Source organism: Cyprinodon tularosa, unplaced genomic scaffold (genome assembly GCF_016077235.1).
Source record: "Cyprinodon tularosa strain WSP-4 unplaced genomic scaffold, ASM1607723v1 ctg257, whole genome shotgun sequence".
NCBI lineage: Eukaryota > Metazoa > Chordata > Actinopteri > Cyprinodontiformes > Cyprinodontidae > Cyprinodon > Cyprinodon tularosa.
The window spans coordinates 759284-783514 of record NW_024038953.1 but is presented as its reverse complement, the minus strand read 5'-3'; the positions used below and the strand labels follow the sequence as shown (position 1 = coordinate 783514).

At 37.4% G+C, this 24231-nt stretch overlaps 1 protein-coding gene across 1 annotated transcript in view; it reads right to left on the bottom strand.

Moving 5' to 3' along the window:
- ryr1b (ryanodine receptor 1b (skeletal)) overlaps nt 1–24231 on the bottom strand; it is a 99487-nt gene that overhangs the window by 14116 nt on the left and 61140 nt on the right. Inside the window, exons 56-84 of the mRNA XM_038288481.1 lie at nt 23920–23997; nt 23755–23830; nt 23560–23683; nt 23367–23482; nt 23201–23268; nt 21769–21890; nt 21470–21519; nt 20544–20604; nt 20305–20431; nt 17901–18009; nt 17726–17807; nt 16890–17020; nt 16480–16800; nt 16039–16279; nt 15843–15930; nt 13117–13209; nt 12729–12743; nt 9768–9938; nt 9510–9569; nt 6951–7085; nt 6733–6845; nt 6547–6643; nt 6081–6187; nt 5956–6007; nt 5784–5864; nt 1936–2035; nt 1248–1327; nt 262–338; nt 54–127 (exon numbers count right to left, since the gene is read on the bottom strand). Of these exons, the coding sequence (XP_038144409.1) occupies nt 54–127; nt 262–338; nt 1248–1327; nt 1936–2035; nt 5784–5864; nt 5956–6007; nt 6081–6187; nt 6547–6643; nt 6733–6845; nt 6951–7085; nt 9510–9569; nt 9768–9938; nt 12729–12743; nt 13117–13209; nt 15843–15930; nt 16039–16279; nt 16480–16800; nt 16890–17020; nt 17726–17807; nt 17901–18009; nt 20305–20431; nt 20544–20604; nt 21470–21519; nt 21769–21890; nt 23201–23268; nt 23367–23482; nt 23560–23683; nt 23755–23830; nt 23920–23997 (3049 nt within the window). The remainder of the gene's footprint in view (nt 1–53; nt 128–261; nt 339–1247; nt 1328–1935; nt 2036–5783; nt 5865–5955; nt 6008–6080; nt 6188–6546; nt 6644–6732; nt 6846–6950; nt 7086–9509; nt 9570–9767; nt 9939–12728; nt 12744–13116; nt 13210–15842; nt 15931–16038; nt 16280–16479; nt 16801–16889; nt 17021–17725; nt 17808–17900; nt 18010–20304; nt 20432–20543; nt 20605–21469; nt 21520–21768; nt 21891–23200; nt 23269–23366; nt 23483–23559; nt 23684–23754; nt 23831–23919; nt 23998–24231) is intronic.

The window sequence follows — 24231 nt, the reverse complement described above, 5'->3', positions numbered from 1 at the left end:
CTGTCTGTTATGAATTTCTGTGCTACATTAAAGAAGCTGCAGGGGATACTCACTCGTGCCCTCCTCTGAAACCATCCCAAGTCCCTCCGCTTTGTTCTGTCTCTCAAATGCATTCAAGTCCAAAACGCTGTCAATGACAAATTCAACAATCAGGTCAGTGACAAAGAAAAGACTTTCACTCAAACCTGCCCTTATTAAAACAAATTACTAGGTGGACGTTTTTAAAGCCTTGAACTCATCAGCCACAATATGCATACAGACCTGCAGGTCTGCATCAGAGCCTGAATGCTGAGGAAGAAGCCAACATCCTTTTTGTCCTTCAGATAGTCCAGCATTTTCTGCACATCGTCACACAGAGAAGGAAACATTTATGCAAGGAAGAAATGCATCACTGTGAATGAATTAATCAGTTATTGTAGTCATTGTACTTCTTGAGTTCAATTATGGAAATAATTAAGTTTTTGATGATACTCTGATGTACAAACGCACCAACATAATATAAATGACTGTAAGTCTAACTAAACAGGTAGATTTAATAAAAGATAAGACGGGAAGTTTATCTAAACTGTTTAATTCAAAAGCTGTTGGTATATTACCGATCATTTTATATCTGTGTTTTAAGAAATCTGAAGACGGAAGTGAGTAAAGTTTTCCTCAAGCCAATGCTGACAGTGAAATGTGGGTCTCTGACCACCTCACCCCTTCCTGGATCAGTCTACTAAATCACCAACCTGTGTTAAACACTATCCAGGAGACTCTGCACTGTGTGTTCTTTAATCTATATGCAAGGTAACAGAACTAGGCCTTAGATCCGGTTTTGAAATGGGTTTTTTGGTAGATGCATGCAGTGCAGTGCAACTTACCACTTTTTTAGAGAAAAAAAGTTTTGCTTTGGCAATAAATGCTGAGGTCTTTCTCTTTTTGCAGGCCCAATGAGCTGGACCCAACCAAAAAGTACTTGAGACTTACATTTTTCATAGAAAACCAAGAGAAATTCTACAGTCCAAAGCCAGAAGATATATATGCCTTGGTAGTGTATTTAACATCTTGTCTTGTATAGTCTCTTTGCTTTCATTCTGTCAGATTTTACACTCTTAACTTAAGAAACTGAGCTTTATACTATATAGCTGTATAAGAACCTGCATGAGAAAACAAAAATCAGAGCTCTAAAAGAACTTTATTTGAAGTTCAAGCACAAAATATATAAAATCTTTATTTTTTGGATTAAATTTCAAAGCTGCATTTACCTGCTGAACATCACTGTTGCCTCCATTGAGGATGGAGATTCCCAGTTTGAGCGTAGAAGAAACCATGACACCAGGTTCACCTGGAATGAGCACAAAGACATTGAGTTAATCTGAGAAAATATTACTATTCTTGGTTATTATGATTAAAAACTACTAAACAGCTGCTGATTTGGACTAATGCTTAGAGAGCAACATTTGTAAAAAAAAAAAAAAAATCTACAAACGTTAGAAATGTATTTCTCTAATCTAATTAGAACCTTTGGAGGATTTCCACTATAGCAGCAAAACTCCCAAAAGACATTTAAATTAGCCATTTCAATCCCTTCATTGGACACAGATGTATAAAGACGCATCCTCCTATAAAGGTTTCTGAAAGAATGGGTCACTCTTAATGTACTAGTAAATATTAGTTGATACCGTAATAGGATGCCAGCTACTTAAGATGTCTAATTCTGAAACGTGCTTGGTACTAAATTTTAAAGTCGCCTTCTTGTGACATGAAAAGTAAAGCAGAAATTATTAAAAATAACAGCCCTGAAGTGGTAGACTGCATACAATGGTGAAGTGTTCACAGCATGCTGAGGTGGGTAATGAGCAGAGGCAACCATGTTTTCTGAAGAATCGGTAGCTAAAAATTTGATTCAGTCAAAAATTTTTGTAAATGATCCGCCGGCTGTGTGTGAGCTACCTTTACAGGCGCTGATCATTTGCAGCACCATCTCTGCAGCTCCACGGTTGTGCAGACGGGACTGCTGGTACAGAAGCCTCTGTTTCTCCATCTCTTTATCCTGTGAAGCAGAGACAGCGAGAAAAGCGATGTAACCCCGCCAAGACGAATTGCACTGCCCCCCACATTCACACACACTCACACATCCTCATCCTATGATCTGTTTTATGACTCTTTTTGAACAGGAGTCCTTCCAGCTGAAACTATATCTAAAAGTATGCGTTGATGGATCTTTTTTAGTAATAATTTTTAATAAATCACTTACTCTTTACTTATGTGAATATTGTCCCTATAAAGCAGTTTATTTATTTGTCTTTTGCAATTTCAAGATAAAATAGATGTCATATAAAATAGCTATTTATATAAATTGCTATAGAAAAATACAATCTTTGGACTTCTGACATCTGGAAGGTTCCAGGTTCCATTTGCAGCTTCCCATTCTATAAACCTATGGGTATGTATAATGTGATCTAATATGTGAACTTATTTACACTTGATATGTGTAGCTTAGATTTTAACCAACATCAGGAATGCAAGATCAACCAGTCATTTTAGATCATGTTTTAGTATTATTCAGAGCTTCAAACAGAGCTGTTGTGTTAATATTGTAATAGTAATCTTTGGATCTAACATTTTTACAATCCTGGAGGAGGGAAATTATTGTTGCAAATGTTGAAGGGAATTAGTCACATCATTTAATGTAAGATTTTAGCTTTCAGCATTTTTTTATTATTTCATTGTCAAGAGAAACAAATTATGGAAGGATGTATTATGAGATTCCTTTATTACATAGTTTTATTTCAGAATCTCATGGGTGTTTTTTTTCTTATTAAACTTTTATTAAAGTTTTACAGGATAAAGGAACCATTTAAACTGAAATAACAGATAATATTTATAAACATATTTTCATAAAGAAGCTGAAAACTTGCCTCCTATCATTTAACCTTACTTTGAACTAGCTTAGATAGATCTGAGTTTTATCTGCATGTATAAGGACACACACTTCTCCTCTCTCACGATGTGTATTAGTGATGGAGGCAGTTATTCCAACACATTACATCCACCAGTGGTGCAAACACTCAATGGCAGCAAACACTTTGTCCAAGAGCATAACACACACATCACACAGTCTTTCTGAAAAGCAAAGATAACTGCCTAACAAACACACCATGCAACCTCTGCTTCCAACAGAACAGTTTAGGGCTTTTTTTCACTATCTAAATGTTCTTTAACTGCAATATGAAAACACATTATAAGCCTATATGAACATCCATGGCAAATTATGAGAAACTTTAGATTACTTATAGAATGCTTTAGGATGTGTTGCCTTATAATATGATATTTAACATTTTAAATCTAATTTAAAAATGTTAAAAAGACATAGAACCCAGCAAAGTATTACCACAGAGTTGTGTACTAAGGTGTACTATTCTTCACTGGTCCAAGAACCATCCTGTTGACAAAAGAGGTTAACCAGCCTCACCCACTGCATACCATGCATAAAAACCCCTCCCAAAGCACACAGAACTACCTCTACCCCTCCCTCCCTCCCTCCACCATCCCACCCCCTCCCTCTGAAGTCTGACATGAATGAAACCAGTGTGTGGACTTTATTCTGGTTACAGAGCTTCTGTTTCCTTATTTGTCTTTTATTGTGAGCGGCTGAAGAGAAAAGATGAAAGTGGAAGTATGCATGTGTGGATGTGTCCAAGTCAGTGGAGACGTGTAAGCCTGCATGAGCGTGTCTGGGCTCGGACTGTGCAGGCTTTTACTGTAGTCCTTGGTGTGCACAGAGAGGGAGGCTTGTTAGCACAGTCCAGTTTACACTAAAAACAAGTATGTGTTAGTTTTTTCCAGCTGTTAGAACTCAAAGTGGAGCTTTTAGGAAAATATGGGGTTAAAACAGCCAAACAAACACAAAAAAAAAAAATAAGAGGTGTTAGTCGGGAAAGGATGGTTAAAGTTAGGTCGTGACTTCCCACAAATGCAAAAAGTCAACTCAAACACATTTCAGTCATTTAAAAAAGTGACTTGTTCATTTTTTTCCTGATATATTTTAAGCTATTCAGGTAAGTTATGAAGGACAGCATTACACGTCAGAGTGTGTATCAGGTTCAGAAAGAGAGGCATGTGTCTAGATTTTTTCTTTTTTATAATGTACTGTCATCAAATGCATTGCTTCTCTTTGACTGGTTTGCAAACACATCTTGCCTTTGAACTGCTGCCTCTAAAAGTCTTGCAGCATCTTTTGATCTATCAGCGACCAACTTAAAGTATATGTGCAATTTGGAGGAGGTGTGGGTGTCATTCTTTATGGCTGCCAGCCCTTTTCTGGTGGGAAGTCCAGCACATACTGATCTCTATGTTCAAGTGTCTATATAACAACAACATTAAGGGGGGGTATTATGATTCATTTCATAAGAGCTAGCCAAGTTTCCTTAGATGCTATTTACTGTACACTCAAGAGGATTTTAAATACGATGTGATTTTAGTCCAGGGTGATGATGTTTCGATGAAGAGCCAATTTCTGATAATTTCTGAGCCATCACAAAACTTTAAGGATAAAGGGTAGAAGAAGGGCATCATTAAATCATTGTTAATATTTGCAGAAAAAAAAACAACCTTTTTAGGCACACGCCCTGCAACACAAACTGTTATTACGTGTAGTTTTTTTTTTCAGTTCAAAGGTATATAATGCTGCCCTTCTGGAAAAGCATTAATCAGTATAAGATCACAGTTTCCAAATCTAATATCAGACACAAAACACTGTATGATAAAAGGGAAAATATCATCATAGTTCAACCTATAAATGTTGAAATTGAGAATTATTTAAAAAGATCCAAATTGGCTTTTCCAGCTTGCTAAAAGGTAATAAGCATTTTTGAAGCAATTTTGTTGACAACCCTTGTAGAAACTGAAGGTCAAAGATTGTTTTCTCAGAAAAACAAAACACTCGCTATCATTCACTACAGGAAGGAAAAAAGCTCTAATTTTATCAGTATTAATCTAGACTGCCTTTCGTACTTTTGATTGATTGATTGATTGATTGATTGATTGATTGATTGATTGATTGATTGATTGATTGATTGATTGATTGATTGATTGATTGATTGATTGACTTTATTGATCTCACGGTGGAGAAATTTACTCGTTACATCAGCTCAAATAGTCAAAGAAGAGGAATGTGCCAAAAGAGGTAAAAGGGTGCATGGGATATACAGTGTGTCCACATATGACAGCTTTTTTTTTTTTAAGGTTTGTTTTGCTATTATAATGTTAAATCAGACCTGGAGGCTTTGAAATCACCACTTTTGTATCTTTGGTGGCCTTTGTATAATATACTGATGCCTGAGTTACGCTTTTCATTGTGAACAACATGGAAGAGTTTTAAGAATGACAACATGCCCTTTGATGTGGTCATCTCAACGTATGCTGACCTGACTTAGAAACTGTGATTTTTAAAGTCAAACTAATAGCAAAGACTTAGAGCTTTGTTTCGCTGTGGGCTTGTCTGTGGTTGTCTTTAGCTGCACCATCTCTCTGCACTCAAGTCATGCAATCCAGGAACATTTTGAATCCACAACATCGATCCTGCTGGTGGTCCAGCAAAGGCATGCACAGGTCAGTCCACCACTGCAGGAAGTAGACGAGTGGTGTGAGTGAACGAAGGAGAAAAAGGGCGATATGCTGTGGTAAAGAGTTGGGTGGGGGGGGTGTGCTCAGTGTGATGTCACGGTGTGGCCACTCGGTGGGTGGGGAGCTGCTTCTCCGCTGACTCCCCTGTCTCCCCTCCCCTGGTCCCCCCATACCATCTCTGTCTGCCGCACCTCAAAGGCTGGCTCCTCCCCCTCCTGTTCTCCCCCTTCGTCCTCCTCACCAATGTGGCAGCTCTGAAGGAAGAACAGAAAAAAAATCAGACCAATTCTTGTTGTTTTCTCAAAAAAAACAGGGAAGATTTCATGATATGATCTGGAAACATACCTTTGCCATAATATCAGCATAAGACATGTAAAGATGGTCAACTTCAAGCTTCCTGCAATGAGATAACAATTAACAAAAATAAGAACTGATCCCATTTATAGGCAAAAGCTGCAGTCCGCTCTTACGTTTTTTCTGTGAGAGCTGTTCGACTGAAGTGCAGAATCAGCTGGTGAAGGGGATCAGGCTTAGTCTCCGTTTCTTCCTCTTCCTCCTCCTCTTCCTCCAGGGCTTTCTAGTTGATGGAAATATTACTGTGCATGAGATATCTTCATATGCATCCAAATAAGAGCTGGACTTGGATTTGGTTTGTTTTTGTTTTGCTAAACACATGCAGCCTTTTCTTAACATTCATTTCACGACTATTTCTTTTGGATAAATATGCCCAAGGTTATTTATCCTTCTTTAATTTATTTTAGAGATAACTATTCATTAATCTACAAATCTTTAAAAAAAAAAACTTATCTAATATCATATTGTTTTAAAAACCTAATATATAAAAGCAGTTTTCTTTGCAGAGGATTGTAAAATAATACCTTAAATAATTGGCTGTAGGTGAAAATGAACATGTAGTCGCTAAGAGATGTTACTTACTGACAGGTCATCAATCATCTTGTCTTCAAATGAGTAGCCTTCAGTTTCTAACCAGTTGCGCTTGTAGGCATTCAAGAACATGTTGATGGCTCTGTGCCTGTGAGAGCAGAGGGTTGTTAATCTCTGCAGAGATGGAATAAAATGTTAATATTCATTATTTCTAATTGGAATGACAGAATTCATTACGTTGGGATGTTGTAGAGAGGAGTCATCCTGAAACAAGCCACCACTGCCCTGCGGCGCTGCTTAGAGAGCAGCTTGTGCCATACCATTTTCTTGGACTTAAAAGGATGCTCAGTCTAAAGCATAAAGGCATAAACTTTCTGTTTATCACATTTCCTGCATGATCTTTCTCCACAAAGGTTCTACACCTTTAGTTTACTTCAGACTGCAGCAACACTCACCACCTCGATGTGGTAAAGGACAGCTGAGACCTCCTGTACCCTTTTCACCACCTTCTCAGGATCTTCTGCATCTTCAGCCTTTCCAGACATCTCCTTGTAAAGAGCCATCTGCCAACGCATAGCTGGATCCTCCACCTGAATGCAAACATGATGACAAGCAATAGATGCTAGTCCAGAAATTTCATTTAGACTAATGATTGCTTCTGTCTTGTTTGCATTTCAGATGCTGCCTCAGCTTTTAGCCACAGTGTACATATTTTTAAGAGGGTTGACGTTGTGTATGTTTTTGGACCATTGCAGAAGAGTCATGTCAGCCTGCTTTTCCTTTTCCAAAACCAGGGATGGTTTTGGAAAAGGAAAAGCGGGATGGGCACTGCTTTTTTAAGCTATGGTTAGCAGCCTAAGTTTTGTTGAGGTTTAGAAGAAGTCTGATCTGAAGTTTAATTTCATTCACAAAGTTCAACAAGTGGGTAAGAGGATAAAACACTGCTTAGTTGAACAGTCTAAACACACTTTATTATTGTGGCCATACAGCTCATTCTTCTGGCCATTTACCTTTTGTACAGAAGACACTGAACTTCTTCAAGTGGGCAGATGCTAATCTCAAGGTCAATGGTGAAAGTCTGGATTTTGAATTAGAGACTTTTTTTCTGGAACCAGATAACTTGTTAGGATTCCAGTTTGCGTGGGTTGTTTTTGTGTTTTCTTTTTCCACCACCAGATGGTGCCCCTTCCCCATTTGGACCTCCTCTCACACCTGTGGGTCGTTGGGTCATCACCAGAGGAGTATTTGAGCAGCGGACTGTCACCACCTCGACGCCAGAGTGTTTGCCAGTATTGGGTACTCTAGCCAAACTGAGATTAGCAGAGTCTAACCTTAGTCTTGTCTCTCTGAGTCTAAGCTTGCTTTGTCTTTTGTTCTCCGGCAGGAAGCCTTCCTGATTCGCTGGATAAGCCCGGCCCTTCTACCCCCCTGGAAGGATAAACTTAGTCACACTGAGCAAGAGGAAACCTCCACATGCTCCGTTCAAGTCCACTTCAGGAAAACCCGGTGTGACTCAACCAGTTTTTTCACCTCTGGATAAAACCCCACAAACTGGATCCAAAGAGAAACTAAGAACCCCCTAAACGTGAGTGCCCCTCCTGCAAATTACAAGCCTCAGTCGTTTTTCCTACGGTCCCTGAACTGATTATTGTGATCTCCCCTTCAGAGTTTCCGGTTCACCAGTCCACTGAGGTCCAACAGTGTTACCCTGCTGTATATCTCTCATTCTGTGTTTTTGCTAACCGTAATAAACCTGTTAACTTTTTCCCTTGGCTCCTGAGTGTGTCTCTGCATGTGGGTCAGATCCTTAAAGCCCACTATGACAGAACTATGTTAAGGCTGTTCTAGCAGTTTCCTGTTCATGGCAGGTTTGAACCTAAGTGTACTTTTGAATAACATTTAAAAGCGTCATTAGGATTGTTTGCATTTGTAATTCTCATTCAACATGGATCAGAGAAAATGCTGTTTTATTTGTTTTTGTTTTATGACTGAAGTTCTGCTTTCTACCAAAGCCCTGAAAAGTGAGTAAGAAAAAAATCTGGATAAGAAAGTACTTATCCAAAACAAATTCTGACGAGTAAAATAAGGTAGAATTAAGGTATAAAGACTATATGTGTTAGCCGGGTTATGCAGTTATCAGTTCGACCTTGAATGTCTATAAGGAATATAGAATTAACTACATGGGAAATCCTCTACATTTGTAGAACAACATCATAATGATCGCTCTCTCCATTTGTAGGATACAGACGTCAATGAAAATCGTTGGTTTTAATTCAGTGTCTCTGCTGGCAAAAAAGTAATATAAAAACACATACTTATATATCAGACTTATATTTTTGTTTTCACAAAAAAGCAGAACTTTTCTTATTTAATTTTATTGAAAAAAAAAATGCAAAATTTACATTCAAGAACTAGTTGTTGTTTAAGTTTATTAGTTTATATAATGTCCCAGTTCAAAACACGTCATTTTAAGGCAATTTACAGTTTAATCAAATCATCCCATCAGATTGGTTAAACGTTTTCAATCTAAGGAAACCCAGCTGACTGTATCCAGTCCCTGAATCGCAGAATTCACTTGGATTGCGTGGTTGACTATGAAGCAATCCCTCACACTGAGCATGCATGGGATGACAGTAGAGAGGAAAGTTCCCCTTTAACAGGAAGAAACCTGCAACTGAATCAGAGCCAGTTTGACACCATCAACTGACTCATAGTTTGAGAAGCAATTATCCAGAAAACTTTTACCATTCAGCATAATAATGATAATAAAAACATAGATTTGACAGCATGTTTTTAGGAACCATGATCAAATTATAATGTATGCAATTAACTTTTACTTTATCTGTATAACTGGGATGAATTGTCTATATACTGTATATCTATAATTTATGTGAATGTGAGTTGTTTACAAACTCATGAAATCACAAAGTGACAGAATATACATAAAGAAAAAAAAATTTCTGGGAAACTAACTGTTTTTGAATGTCACCTTAACAATGAAAAAGTCTGCTCACCTTGCCTTGCAGATGCAGGTTGTTTTGCAAGAATTCCCTCACTTCTTCATCTGTGTCTTTCTACAATACAGAATATTGGAGAACATTTTAACATTTCATCACTGAATAACAGCACACTGACCCCACGTCCTTTGGAACCTCTATGGTTGGACAGCACACATTTACTCTACAAAGCAAAATTACTTAAAAACCCAGATCTCCACTGTTAGGTTTTAAAAAGGTAGGTAACATAAGTTATCATGTCTGTGGGCCCAGTACCAGCGAGTATCTGATCTTAGCCAGATTTATGAGCTCCTGGTCTGCAGGAGAGCACATGTTGAGTCCGATGGGGAGCATCTTCTTCAACGCGGCGACAATCAGGGAGGTCTGCACAGAGTAGCGATCTCCTCGTCTCTTCTTCTTGCTACGTTCCTGCTCTGAGCCTCCAGACTGAAAAGAGCAGCAGATTAAAATTAGTTCAAAAGAAATCAGACAGAACCATTTTTAGAAAATAAATTTCGGAAAAATAAATAAGCTAGATCCAAATTGTTAACATAAAACAGGACAAAGTGAGGGAATGATAAAAATAAAAAGACTTAGAAACAACATGCAAACAGAGTGAATCAATAAGTGTAAAGAATTATTAGTCAAGTGAAAACGTGAAAGAAAGTTTTTTTCTGTTAACATCAGCTTTTCTGGTCCACATCTGCTGAACACGGAGTAGGATTCTTGCTAATTGAGCTACGGCCCATTTTCCTATGGCCCACTGCTCCCAGACAACTGTCTGGTCTCCCTTTCTGACTCCAGGCAGAATGCTAAGCAGAACTTTATGTTCTTTAAACAAAAACGTTCTGACTTTAATAAGAGGCTTCGTTCAGCAACAGTATAAAAATCTGTAATAAAATGATTAGATGATGAATTATTTAACAGTTTTAATGGGGTCAATAAACATGAGAGGAAGTGATCAGTCCAGTTAGTTAATGTAAGGCTGGCTGAGATAGCTTTGTTTTCCCCTTACAGACACGCCTACAGAGAGATGCTGCAGAATGATCAGAACACATCTAAAGAAAAGCTAATCTGTATCAGTACAAGCAGGTAGTCAGCACAAAGTTAATATAAAAACTGAAAAGAGAAGAGTCCTCCGACGCAGGAATCTTAACCACAATGCTGTAGAAAAAACAAATAAAAGCATCAGGGACAGAAATTTAGAAAGCTCCACAGCTCAATCCTACAGGGACGATCTAAAGGCAAGGTGTTTATTGATCAAACATAAACATCTCAGGTGATGACGCTCGGCTGCAGGAGAGCAAAACAACTCAGCTGCTGAACCGCGCACCATGAAACCTCTCAGGCCACTACGATCTACAGCAAAGGAGTTTCATTAAGCCTCTCAGGGCCCCAATTCACACAGATACACAACATGGAGATAGCACTTCCAATAAAAATAAAAATGCTTCATTATATTCTGAGTGATCTTAAACACCAGACTGTCATCTTCTTCTTTTAGAAGGTTGAACTTTAGGTTTTGACTGATGTGCAAAGACAAAGTTTGAATGAGAGGAACTAACAGACACATTATTAAGGAATAATTATTTCAATGTGAACAGCTTATGTGCATTACTTGAATATGTGGAAGAGCAGAGCTGTTTATAAGTTTAAAGATGGTGATTGATACTAAAGAGCATTTTTTTTACTTTACATGAAAAGGTTTGTGGGATAAGAGGCATTGGTCCCAGAAGTTGAGTTTTTTGCCAAAGAAAAAACTGCTAATGTAGTTGAGAGAAATATCAGAGCTGATGATTAAATGTGGAGTTCCACAAGGTTCAATCTTAAGACATATTTTTGTAGAAAATAAGACGGTGTGAAGTATCCGGCAAAATTTAGTTGTATGGGATAAAATACCCTTTTTGTGCTGAGTTTAAAAAAAAGACTATACACTGCTAAATAATCTAGAAATAACGAAAAAAATCTTATATTAAGTGTATTAACCCTTAATCTGAGCAGGTATCCATGATGATTTGCCAATGGAATGAGTATTTAGCTCTTAAATTAAGATAATCAGATAATATGCACTTGAAATGGCTTCTCTAAATTCTCCTTAGGTGTGAGTGTGTGGGTGAATGTTTGTTTGTCTGTTTGTTGCCCTGCGATGGACCGGCGACCTGTCCAGGGTGTACCCCGCCTCTCGCCCATAGACAGCTAAATTTGAGCTACTGTATAGAACTTTGTAACAACTTATGACAAGAAATAAGATTAATAATGAACTCACAGAGAATGGATCAGATATTATTGTGCCTGCAGTTCTAATTTTATTTATCATATAGTCTCCTGGATATGCTCCTTTTTACTGTAGAAAGGATCATTAATCCTGATCCTACTAGCAATTTGGGAGATTTTAGAATAGGTAACAAATAAATAATGGCAGGGAATACAACTACCTGAAAAAAATGTAATAAAAAAAAACAGCAAATAATACTAATAGAAAATGTAGGCTGATTTTTTTTAATATAGGGGAATAAATGTGACCCCTTTGGTCACAGGCACTACATGTATATGGGACCGTGTTTGTTTTTTAGTATTTTTTTGAAAATGGAGGAGATTGCAAGCTGCAAATATCATCCACCCTCATTTGAGCCTGGATTGAGTTGCACTCTTATTGTGTATTGCAAAAGAATTTTCTAGTTTGTTTTTGTTTGGTTTTTGCATTTTTATTCAAACAGGAAATAGTGTGTGATTTAATTTTTTCAGAATAAATGTAGCTAATTATTATTTTTATTTTTTTTCTTCTTTCAGGCCTCAATAATATTGTTTCTTATTTAAAACTGTATTCTAAATTTCAAATTGAATGATGATAAACATGGAAACAATTGAACACAAATTTTGTTTCCTGATCAGCTTTACATTGAAGAGTAAGAATAAACAACGTCATTAAAATGGAAAGTAGTGGATCTTGAATTTGGTGAAAATATGTGCAAATAATAGCAGTCTATTTCTGGCTGGTTTTGCTGCTGTGATCCTTGCTTGAATCCTTATCACAGCCTTTTAAATTTCACTTACTCACAGTTTGGTGAATAACATCAGCTTCTGCTTTTACCCAAAGTTGTGCAGAGTCCTCAAAATAAACATGTTTACAATCCTCTTCATGTGCATGTAGTTGTGTAAATACTAGGGTCCAACAGAGAGCTCAAACTCAGGGTGCCATGCGATCAGCACAGCGCTCGTGCAAAAACACAATCTAACCTCTCCATCTCCAGCCTAGTGACCCAGCGTCCAACCACCGACACAGGATATATGGAGAAAACACAGTTAGCATCACCGCTCACTCAACACTGTTCTACCACTTAGATCATCCTGGAAAAGCATGTGTCAGATTAGGTTAACATTTTTATAACACTATGAATGTACAATTAACAATATAACAAGCAGTGATGTTTTGAATAACTTACAAAAAACAGTTAATGACTATTTTAAAAGTATACAACTATAAATGGATTGCTTTTAAACCATTCCCTGCTTGGAGTGGCTGCGTTAGTGATACGTTAATTAATAGTTTAGTTTCTTAATGTGTTATGTCTCAGTATGTTGTGGATGAAACATATGAAGAACAGACAATTATTTATTTTTTTACCTTGGTCATTTTACTCTTACTGTCGGCAGTGAGGAATGACATGTTGTTGATCTCATTCATCACCACAAAGTTCTGCTCCTCCCTCTTAAAGTTCTAGAACACAGGATAAACACAGAGCCATGTTTAGATTCCTGTCTTCTAAATGATCTACTTCATCAAAGCGGGGGGAAAAAAGTTTTTTGTTAATTTTGCTATTTATATTTTTTTAAAGGCTCAAAAATACTAAAGTAACAGCCAATGGTTATTATAATGCATAAAGGTGGTGAATTTGGATTGCATATTTTTTGTAAATGTTGATTGGGTAGAGAAATTTCAGCTAATCACAGGGAAAACCATTTCAAACAAAGGTTATATTCATATAATGTAAAAGCCAATGTGAGATCAATAAAGTTCAATTATTATTATCATTATTACAATTATTATCATAATTATGATATTGTAGTTCAAATATTATAATATTACAATTAGTTTATACTTTATTCTGTTCATATACACTCAGCGGCCACTTTATTAGGTACCCCATGCTAGTAACGGGTTGGACCCCCTTTTGCCTTCAGAACTGCTTCAATTCTTCGTGGCATAGATTCAACAAGGTGCTAGAAGCATTCCTCAGGGAGTTTGGTCCATATTGACATGATGGCATCACACAGTTACCGCAGATTTGTCAGCTGCACATCCATGATGCGAATCTCCCGTTCCACCACATCCCAAAGATGCTCTATTGGATTGAGATCTGGTGACTGTGGAGGCCATTTGAGTACAGTGAACTCATTGTCATGTTCAAGAAACCAGTCTGAGATGATTCCAGCTTTATGACATGGCGCATTATCCTGTTGAAAGTAGCCATCAGAAGTTGGGTACATTGTGGTCATAAAGGGATGGACATGGTCAGCAACAATACTCAGGTAGGCTGTGGCGTTGCAACGATGCTCAATTGGTACATAGGGGCCCAAAGAGTGCCAAGAAAATATTCCCCACACCATGACACCACCACCACCAGCCTGAATCGTTGATACAAGGCAGGATGGATCCATGCTTTCATGTTGTAGACGCCAAATTCTGACCCTACCATCCGAATGTTGCAGCAGAAATCGAGACTCATCAGACCAGGCAACGTTTTTCCAATCTTCTATTGTCCAATTTCGATGAGCTTGTGCAAATTGTAGCCTCAGTTTCCTGTTCTTAGCTGAAAGGAGTGGCACCCGGTGTGGTCTTCTGCTGCTGTAGCCCATCTGCCTCAAAGTTCGACGTACTGTGCGTTCAGAGATGCTCTTCTGCCCACCTTGGTTGTAACGGGTGGTTATTTGAGTCACTGTTGCCCTTCTATCAGCTCGAACCAGTCTGGCCATTCTCCTCTGACCTCTGGCATCAACAAGGCATTTCCGCCCACAGAACTGCCGCTCACCTGATGTTTTTTCTTTTTCGGACCATTCTCTGTAAACCGTAGAAATGGTTGTGCCTGAAAATCCCAGTAGATCGGCAGTTTCTGAAATACTCAGACCAGCCCTTCTGGCACCAACAATCATGCCACGTTCAAAGTCACTCAAATCACCTTTCTTCCCCATACTGATGCTCGGTTTGAACTGCAGGAGATTGTCTTGACCATGTCTACATGCCTAAATGCACTGAGTTGCCGCCATGTGATTGGCTGCTTAGAAATTAAGTGTTAACTAGCAGTTGGACAGGTGTACCTTATAAAGTGGTCGGTGAGTGTATATATATATATATATATATATATATATATATATATACATAATTTATAGTCAATACATACATAGTCTCTGTACACATGTAAATATATGTTTATATCCTGTATTTTGTATTTGTGACAGTGTAATGACAATATGAATTCTATTCTAGTCTATTCTGTTCTATCTAAATCTTACACACCTACAGTTGTCAATGTGTTTGCTAATGAATTTAAATGAATCTGAATTGTGTGAAGAAAATTTCTTGACAATGTCCAATTTATTTTGATTTTTCAAGGTTAAGAAAAGTCAAACCACATGAGAGCAGACATTCATATTATATATATATCATTAAAAACTATGAAAGAGACCCAAACGTCCTTTAGCAGCGCAACATGGGTTGTTCTCATATTGTAAACTGTTGACTGGTAAAAAAGGTCACGTTCTTGGCACTGATGTATAGCTTAATCATTCATTTTATTCACCTGTCTAATTCTGCCCGGTTTCTCATTACTGCTCATCTGAACCACCTTTTCCTGCCTCTATTTAAGCTGCTTGCATCCAGTCATCAGGGCCTGATGATTTCTCTCAGGCCAGTGGTGAGAGCGTTATTAGTGTACCTTAGGGTTTCTGATTACCTGAACCTTTTCCACCTCTCAACCACTGAGCCTTCCTGTTCCCGTCTGACCTGTTTGCCTGACTTGGCTCCGGGCTCATGGACCGACCACCTGGATCATACCTTGTTCTCTGGGCATGGACTAAACTTGTAAACTGGGTTAGTGACTCAGGTTCATAATCCTCCTCTGTTAGATTCACATGGTCACTAACCAGTGTTTCCTTTCTGTAGAGTTTCCTGTGATGGACACCCTAGCAGCCGCTACTGCAGATTCACAGTTTTATTTTATAAAACGCCTTTTGAGTAATACCACTGTCTGTCTTGCCTTAATACTGGGTCCTTCTGTTGTGAGTCTTGACAGGTCTGTAGCTGATAATAAAAATTATTACGACGGAAAAAAATAAAAGATGGTGAACCCATACATGTGATTTGGACCAAAAGATGAAGACTTCTCCCACCATCCGGAAAAGTTCTTCTGCATCTGGGTCTGGACAGGTTAGCCACCTTGCCCTTTGGACAAACACAACAAAAACTGATCATGGATGGTAGAAACAAAAACAAGTCTGACCAAATTGTAAGAGACCCAGCATAACTCTCTGTGTTTATTGAGGTGCTAACCTGTTATTGTCCACGTAGCGGATGAGCAAAGGGTAAAGGGCATACATATCTCGGCATAGCACAGCGAACTCATCTCGGATGGTGCCGTTCTCACTGTCTACTTCTGCTTTGCCCTCCATGCGTAGATGCTCCTCCTCTGCCACCACTTTTCCTGCACGCTTCTTCAGTTTTTCCATGGTGGGAATGAAGTGGGATTTAAGCATCTCTGGTTTAGCTCTGCTGACGATGGGCTGTGCAAAAACTGATGAAACATAATCAAATACTGTAGTATCAAAAGCCACTTGACTGACCGAAAAGATTAGCAAACAAGTACTTTCAATAATAGAAACTAACTTATTTTATCATCTAAAGATTAAACCTATTCTTATCAATAAAATGGTTTAAAGATTAATTTCATGGATTTAATTGGTCTATTATAATCCTATTTCAAAGCTCACTGACCTGCTAATCTTTTCATCCAGGAGGCCTCATCAATGCCCAGGTTGTTAACCACAATCTTCATGATGCTACCTAACAGCTGGTTGAGGTGCTCGGAGGTAACCGCGGTGCAGAGCTGGCCCTCCTGCTCTGGGAAGTTTTCTGGGCCCCTCTCCCACCAACGTGGAAGGTAATTACAAAGCATGGGCAGGGTGATTTCAATTACATGGGGCATCTCTGTGTAGCGAGCTCCTGATTCTGACAGGTCATGGATTTCTTTCATCAGAACGTCCAGCTCTGGGATGTCTGTGCACAGCTCTTCCACTTGATTGGGTAGTCCCAAAACTAATGAGGAACAAAGTGAAAGCATGTGGTGGCTTTTAAAGGAAACATATATGATTTAAATGCATAGAAAACAAAAGAGAACAACTAACTGGTTCTTTCTCTTGGAGTCTTGGTTGTGTAAACAGAGAAGCTGTTGAATTCATTCAGTGCTGGTTCCAGGAAGGCGACTGGCATAGCTGCTGCTAAATGTGCTAAACACTCTCCCAGAGCTGGTCGCTGCCTGCAGAACAAGGGGATGTCAAATTTTTGGAGATCCACAAATGTAGTCAAAATCTATCTTGTTATAAATCCTCCATCTGTAGCAGCTAATGGTAGCCTTTGCTAATTACCAGTTGCTGACTAGACAAAAAAGGAAAAAAAGGGATATTTATCAAACTATTTTTTTTCCTTAAATGAAAGCAAAATAACTGATATCAATCTTTAAAATACTAAGATAAGAAAAACACAAAGGTTAGCACCATTCAAATATACCAGCTTCTTGTCAGGAACTGGCCGCAGTCTCCATATGAGTTATACCATAAATGAAATCTATCATTGAAAATGAAAATGCTTATTTGAGCTATCAAATAGCGATGTAAGCAGTTTACTGCAGTTAGGAAATACTGGCAAAAACATTCTGGCAGCTGCTAAAAGCTCTGAGCCCTTGTTGAGATCATGAATGTGGCGCAATTTAGAACATCCTTAAAACTAAGAAAGAAAGTTTTCAACTTCTCTGGAAAGAAGTGATCAGGTCTCAGGTTTTTGAGAATAAATCCATCAGTTTTTAGGTCAACTTTAAGAAGCAATATAAAATAAAAAAAAAAAAAAGTCTGACAATGCTAACATTAGCTGTTTTTAAATGCATCAAGCCATGTTCATGAAATTCTTTTTTTTTTTTTACAATAGCCATCTCTTTTTACTTGCTTAAGTCCAACAGGATACTTACTTCTCTACATGTGGAGTCTTAACAGTCCCCAAAGAGTATATGCTGCACATCAAACGATAGCAGGATATTTGCAGATCATCCACTATGAAGTGAATTAAAAGAGGGATTGTGTTGGTTCGGAGTAAGGTATTTTTAAAACAATAGACCAGCAAAAAACATTTTAACTTCAACTCACAAATGACATCATCTCCAAACTGGTGTTGGGCAATGTGGTCAAACAGTGAAGTGAGGACGGGCAGTAAGGCGTTTGTGGTGTAGTTGATGTTCTGTGACACACCTTTAACCTGAATAAACATGTAGGCAAATTAAATGAAATTATTGAAACTTTACAATGTAATCCAAAATAAAATGCAAACATTTCCATTCTGAGGAATAATCGCTTTTATATTAAGTTTTAGACTTGTTTTAGCACAAGCACTTAAAGTAATGAAACAAGATAAGTTTATCTGTATAGCACAATTCAGTACTATAGAGACAATTAAAAGTGCTTTACATGAATTAAACAACAAAAAAGAAAATAAAAGCAGAGTAAAACCAAGTAAAGATTAAAAAACACGATAACAGCAGGTAGCAAAGCAAATAAAACTACTAACCACTAACCTAAACTTTCATTACCAGTTTAACTTTTATTGTCAAAGTCAGCTCTAAACAAATGGGTTTGTAACTTTGGATTTAAAGAGCTCAGGCTTTCAGCACTTTCACAGTAAGTTTGTTCCAGATCAGTGGAGCCAAGGAACTAAATGTTGCTTCTCCATGTTTGGTTCTTGTTCTGGGTGGACAGAGTCAACTGGAACTTGAAGACCCTAGTGGTCTGGGAGGTTGATACACTGACAACAAATCTGTTCTGTGTTGAGGTGCTGATCCATTCAGTAATTTATAGAACAACAGAAGAATTTTAAAGTCTATTCTCTGAGCTACAGGGAGCCAGCGGAAGGACTTCAGAACCGGGCTGATGTGTCCTACTTTGTTAGTTCTAGTTAGAACACGGGCAGCAGCATTTTGGATCAGCTGTCTGATGGACTTTTTAGGGAGACCTGTGAAGACACTGTTGCAATAGTTAATTCTACAAAAGATAAATGCATGAGTGAGTTTCTCTAGATCCTGTTTGAACATTAGTCCAATTGTAAAGCTAATTGTAAATTTTCTTGAGATGATATGTGTTTTGATTTGGCATTATATAAACAAACTGAACTGAATTAAATATTCATTTAATCCTGGAGATGTTCTTCATGTGATAAAAGGCTGACTTAGTAACTGCTTTAAATACCAGAAGTTTGTGTCAGAATAATTTGCTTGTAGAGTTTGCTAAAGATCAAACTATTGTTTTATAAAATTAACAAACCTTTAGCATCTCTTTATAATACACTTATTTCTACATATATATGTTGTATAAATATTCTAAAGTTTATGTATTTGTCTTAATATTTTTTAATATTGTTTTAGTTCTGCTTTTAATTGCAGTTATTTTATTTTAGCTGGATTTTTTTTGGCATCTGTGTTTTTTGTTTTCTGTGAAAAATTAAAGCACTATGTTTTGTAATTAGTGATGTCATCCAACATATTCTCTTAGTAAAAAGTTATTATTTTTTAAATAAAGTAATTGGTCTGAGAAGAAATTGAAATTTGCAGAGCTGCTTTTGGTTAATTTTTTTTTAAAGAGAATAGTACTTATTCTTGAAAATAGGTTTTCACGTAACGAAAGGTTTCATTTAGGGTTAGGATTTTAATGCGATAATTTTGATTCATTAATCGTCAAGATTTTAACATGTAAATGAATGTTCGAACTACTGAAGAAGTACTTTTAAAAGAAATTGGATGAAATATCAATGGTTTCTAAAAGCAAAAGTTAAGTAAATATATCTTTCAACCAATCTGATGGTTGAATAACCATAAAATAATGCATAAAAACACTAATATTTTTATAAATTCAATGATTTAGGAGCAAAAAGTGTTTTTGAACTGAAAAGGTGTTTTGCTGATGTATGGTTTTGATTAAAATCCAATTAATTGTGATTAATTACAAAACCTGTCATTTAACTAGACTAAACATTTTAATCTCATCCCACTACGGGTTTTATTCTATGTGAAGTTACGGATGGGTGCCTTGTGTTTCAGTCCATTGAACCCATCAGTCTAATCTCTGAGACATTTTATGAAGCCTTAAATGGCTGCTCAATCCTCAGGTTTTAAATTCATGAAAAACCTGAATGAAATCTCAAATGTTGTTTTTGAGGAAAACAAGCAGAATGAATTAATCCAATTCCGTCTTAGACAAGAATACATGTTTACCAGTCCTAGCAGCTGTGAACCCTAATGCAGGGCAGATGGGAAGAAGTTTACAGAAACGATTTTCTATAACTAAATATTAGTCAAAGCACAATTCAATCTTTAAGTAATAATTTTGGGTTATGTAGGATTTCCCCACTTTTCATTTACTGTTAAAATGTTGTTTTCTTACAGGGTTTATTTAGAGTAGAAATGTGTCCATTAGAAATTATAGCTATTCTGGATTCGTAGATTTGCTCGATTCTAAACACATCACTGAAATGTTGTGTTTTATGAGTAAACATGTGTCTGACCTGGGTTTTACTAGACACTTTGCCCAGTTTTAGATTTTCCACCATCTTTTCAATGTCATCTGCGGCGCTCTCAAAGAACTGGCGTAGAATAGCTTTCACAATTTCAGGGCCTGACTTCATAACAGTCCTGAAAAGAAAAAACTGATTAAGGAAGTGTCAAAACAGAGCGATACTTTCAGGTGTTGTGCCTCTTGTCTGTCATGATGACATGATGACGGTGTGCTAGGATGGTGAATTACCTGGCGTCCAGGGACCGTGAGAGGATGTGCAGACAGTTTACCACTGCAGGAGCATCCGTTCCTGTAAACAGCACACAGACAATGGTCTGTCATTGCTCTCGTTCTGTACGACTGCATCCCACACAAAAGATCAAACAGATAGATATGCCAAATTTCTGATTAGTAATACAAAAATATTGTTTAAGAGTTTTTTGAAAAACAACACAGAATTATTTTGCAAATCACAGCGGGTTAGAAAACCATGAAAAAATGTACACTTCCATCAAAAAATCATTATATTCTTTAAAAGCTCTTTAAAATATGCATCTGTCCCATTATTCATGTTGTTAAATGTTTTATATGCTTAGTAAAAAAAATTCTAGGTTCATTATAAAATATAGGTGCTCTTCAAAATAAGCTAGAAAAAATGGCAGATGCAGGTTGGAAAAAAAGATGACACATGTCCAGAAAGTCTGGAGAATTATCAATAAAGACTTTTAACAAATTCCAGAAGTCCAGTCAGATATAAAAAATGTAAAATACCACAAAAAGTATATTGTTTAGATCACTGACTTAATTAAAAATGACTTTTAGAGACGCATGGTGGTGAGGCGGAAGAGAATGAGAATACAGCATCTATTGGCTCTACAAGCAAGGCTGGCAACACATCACAGGGCTGCAGAGCAATATCAGTTGGAGAAACCTGAATTTTTAAACTCTTTTTCTGACAAATGGCTTGAAAGCTAAAAAAAAAGGCACATTTTAACAAGACTGCAGAAAACATAGAGGCCAAGCAGCAGCTGAGCTGAAGAGAGAGAAGCATTAGACAGAAGAGTCCGTGAGGTTGGAGGAAATGACAGCATGGGAGGATAGACTAGAGTGAAACAGAAAGAGGATAAATAAAGAGAAACTAAACAGGGGATGACACCACCATGCAAATTCCTTACCAAAAAGAGATACTCTGTGCCTCACCAAGGCAGCCAACTTACAGAAGATACTGAGGTTGGAGAAGAAAAGAGGAAAAGCAGGGAAAGGGAGGGAGGATGGTAAGGGAGGGAGGAGAGGGCAAGTAAAATGTTTCAGGTACACAAAAACTATAAGAGAGGTTAGGAAATAACAGATATTCTACAACACATAAGATATGGAGGGACATGGCAGAAGGAGAGGACAGACATGGTCACTACCTACAGGGAAGAGCAGACAATAAACAGCTCTGCTCCCATCAAACAGAGACATAAAGGCACACCTGGCAATCATCTCTTTCTCTTTGTTGGAGGAATGGCCTCCACTGCCCAGAACCTTGGCAGGAGTAGAGAGGAAGTAAAGACAGTGGTTCTTGAAATATTGATTGACGAGTGGCAGGAGAATCTAGAAAAAGCAAGGGAGAATTAAATATTCAGCACAAGAAATAACCTGCTAGAAACAACGAGCACTGAGTATGGCAGTGGTTTTTGCATCAAGTACAGATGATGGCCAAAAAGAGCCTATTTGGAGAAAAGCTAGAAGTAGTCTAGCAGTAGTAGTCTTGTTTCAAAGGCCTTCACTGGGGTACGCTACTTCACTGATGATGCTGTCTCAGCATTATAAAGTGAACGGATGTTAATTAAGCATGCATTGTTTTGATAATACCAGATCTGCCATTGTACTCAAAGATTTCTTAAAATGGTCTGACCACAAAGGAAAAATCATTGTTGAACACGGGGTAAAAATGATCCGTTTACAGAATAAATGAATTAAGTTTAAAAAGCTGTAAAAGAAATTAAGGCACAGAAAGATTTTTTTATTTAAATAAAGGCTTGATAATATGGATCAATATGTGTAACTTTTGAAAACCCCAACACATGGAATATATTTGTTGAGTTTAATGATCAGCTATATTATTGAAACAGATTAAATGTGGAGTCCCACTCAGTCCTGTGCTCGAACCTAATCTTTCTAGTTTATCCAAGAATGTCTAGCTTACTGCAAAGGGATTGATTTCAAGATATTTTTACCTTACTGTATCAAAATGTGAGATAGGTAAACTGAACTGTACAGAAACTAAAATAAGAGATGCTTTTAGGCTGGATCAACACTATCGATCGAAAGGGCTGTTTTTGGAAAAACAAACAGTAATTATTGCAAAGCTTGCAATGACAACAGATAAATAAAAATAATATGTAAAGGTATAATGTCTCTCAACTTTTAATTCACTGCAAACATTGACCAGAAAAAGTAAGTAGTCTATCCAGGTTTTGGAAACACAATAAATCCATCCTAACAACATTGTTTTGCTGACTAAAGCTACCTTCGCCTACATACGTAACTACCAACCAGATGGATATAATTCAACCTTTTTTTTTGGGTTGTAAAGATCAATCTGTTTTTAGGGTGTGCTATCCAAAGGCAGGATGTCTGACTCTTTTTAACAAATCTGATTTTAAAATGGGGTCAGACGCCTTTTATAATTAATATTATTATTACATAACTTGATGCTGCAACAGCAATACATTTCTGAAATGTCTGGTCAGCCCTTCTTATCCTATTAGTTCCTATTTTACCAATATATACCACAAAACAATCTACCTTATATCCAGATCAATAAGAACTTAATTTCTTTAAGCCGACTGTAAAACTAGCTACAATCCAAAGCATTAATATGGGGGTTAAATATTCAAGGCAAAATTTCTTTTGCTCACCTTAGCAAAGAATTTAATCTCCTGTTCATGTGGAGACTTCTCCACACGACCACTGCTAACTACAGCCTCTGTTATTCAAAAAGAAAACAAGTGAAATGAAATGAAAATGCAAAGAAATGGGTGAAAGCTGATCATCGACAGGAAGCCTTTTCTAACATCTGTTTACCGAGATGAGCAATGAACTCCTGAGCGATGTCCATCCATTTGAGAAGCTTTTGGAGGAATCCGTAAGCAAATCGTTTCTCTATAGAAGAAATGTCCTGCTCCATGTCCTTTAAACCCCTGAGAACAGAGAAGAAAAGTCAGTGAATTATGGACAGACCTGACAAAGGACAGAAATGGTAAGATTTCTGGCTTGCCTGGTCACAGCGTATCCATTGAGCTGGAGGAACTTAAGCAGGTCCTGGGCTTTCTCTCTGTCCCGGGCCTTCTCCTTGGCTGTCAGGGTGTCGTAAGGCACAAGCAAAGGATGTGTACCGCCACCTGATAGGAAACATTCTAAGCCACCGCTGTCTCTCTAAAACATCATCATTTCAAATCCAAATAACTCCTGCCTTTAGCCTGGAGCTCCATCTTCTTCTTCCTGCCCCAGGTGTTGTGGTAGTTCTCAGCCAGCTGCTCAGCCATAGACTGTTTGGAAAAGAAAAACAAGAAGCATTTCACTAAGATCTGAAAGCACAACATGAAGGCAGGTGGTGATAACTTTAACCTGTGCAAACCTGGAGTTCTCTGGACAAAGCCATCCCTGAGATGTCTATTGGCTGAGGGTTGTAGCCATGACTGGGATCATAAGTGGCCTGAAGAAGCAATAAAGCAAAAGAAAAACAAACATGAATCAGGAATTAAAATTACAGCTTTTCTGTTATGCTCAGTTTACGTTTACTGGTCACCCGCACTTTAACATACGTGTATTGTACACAATTAAACTGTATATATATATATATATATATATATATATATATATATATATATATATATATATATATATACATGTATATATATATATATATATATATATATACATGTATATA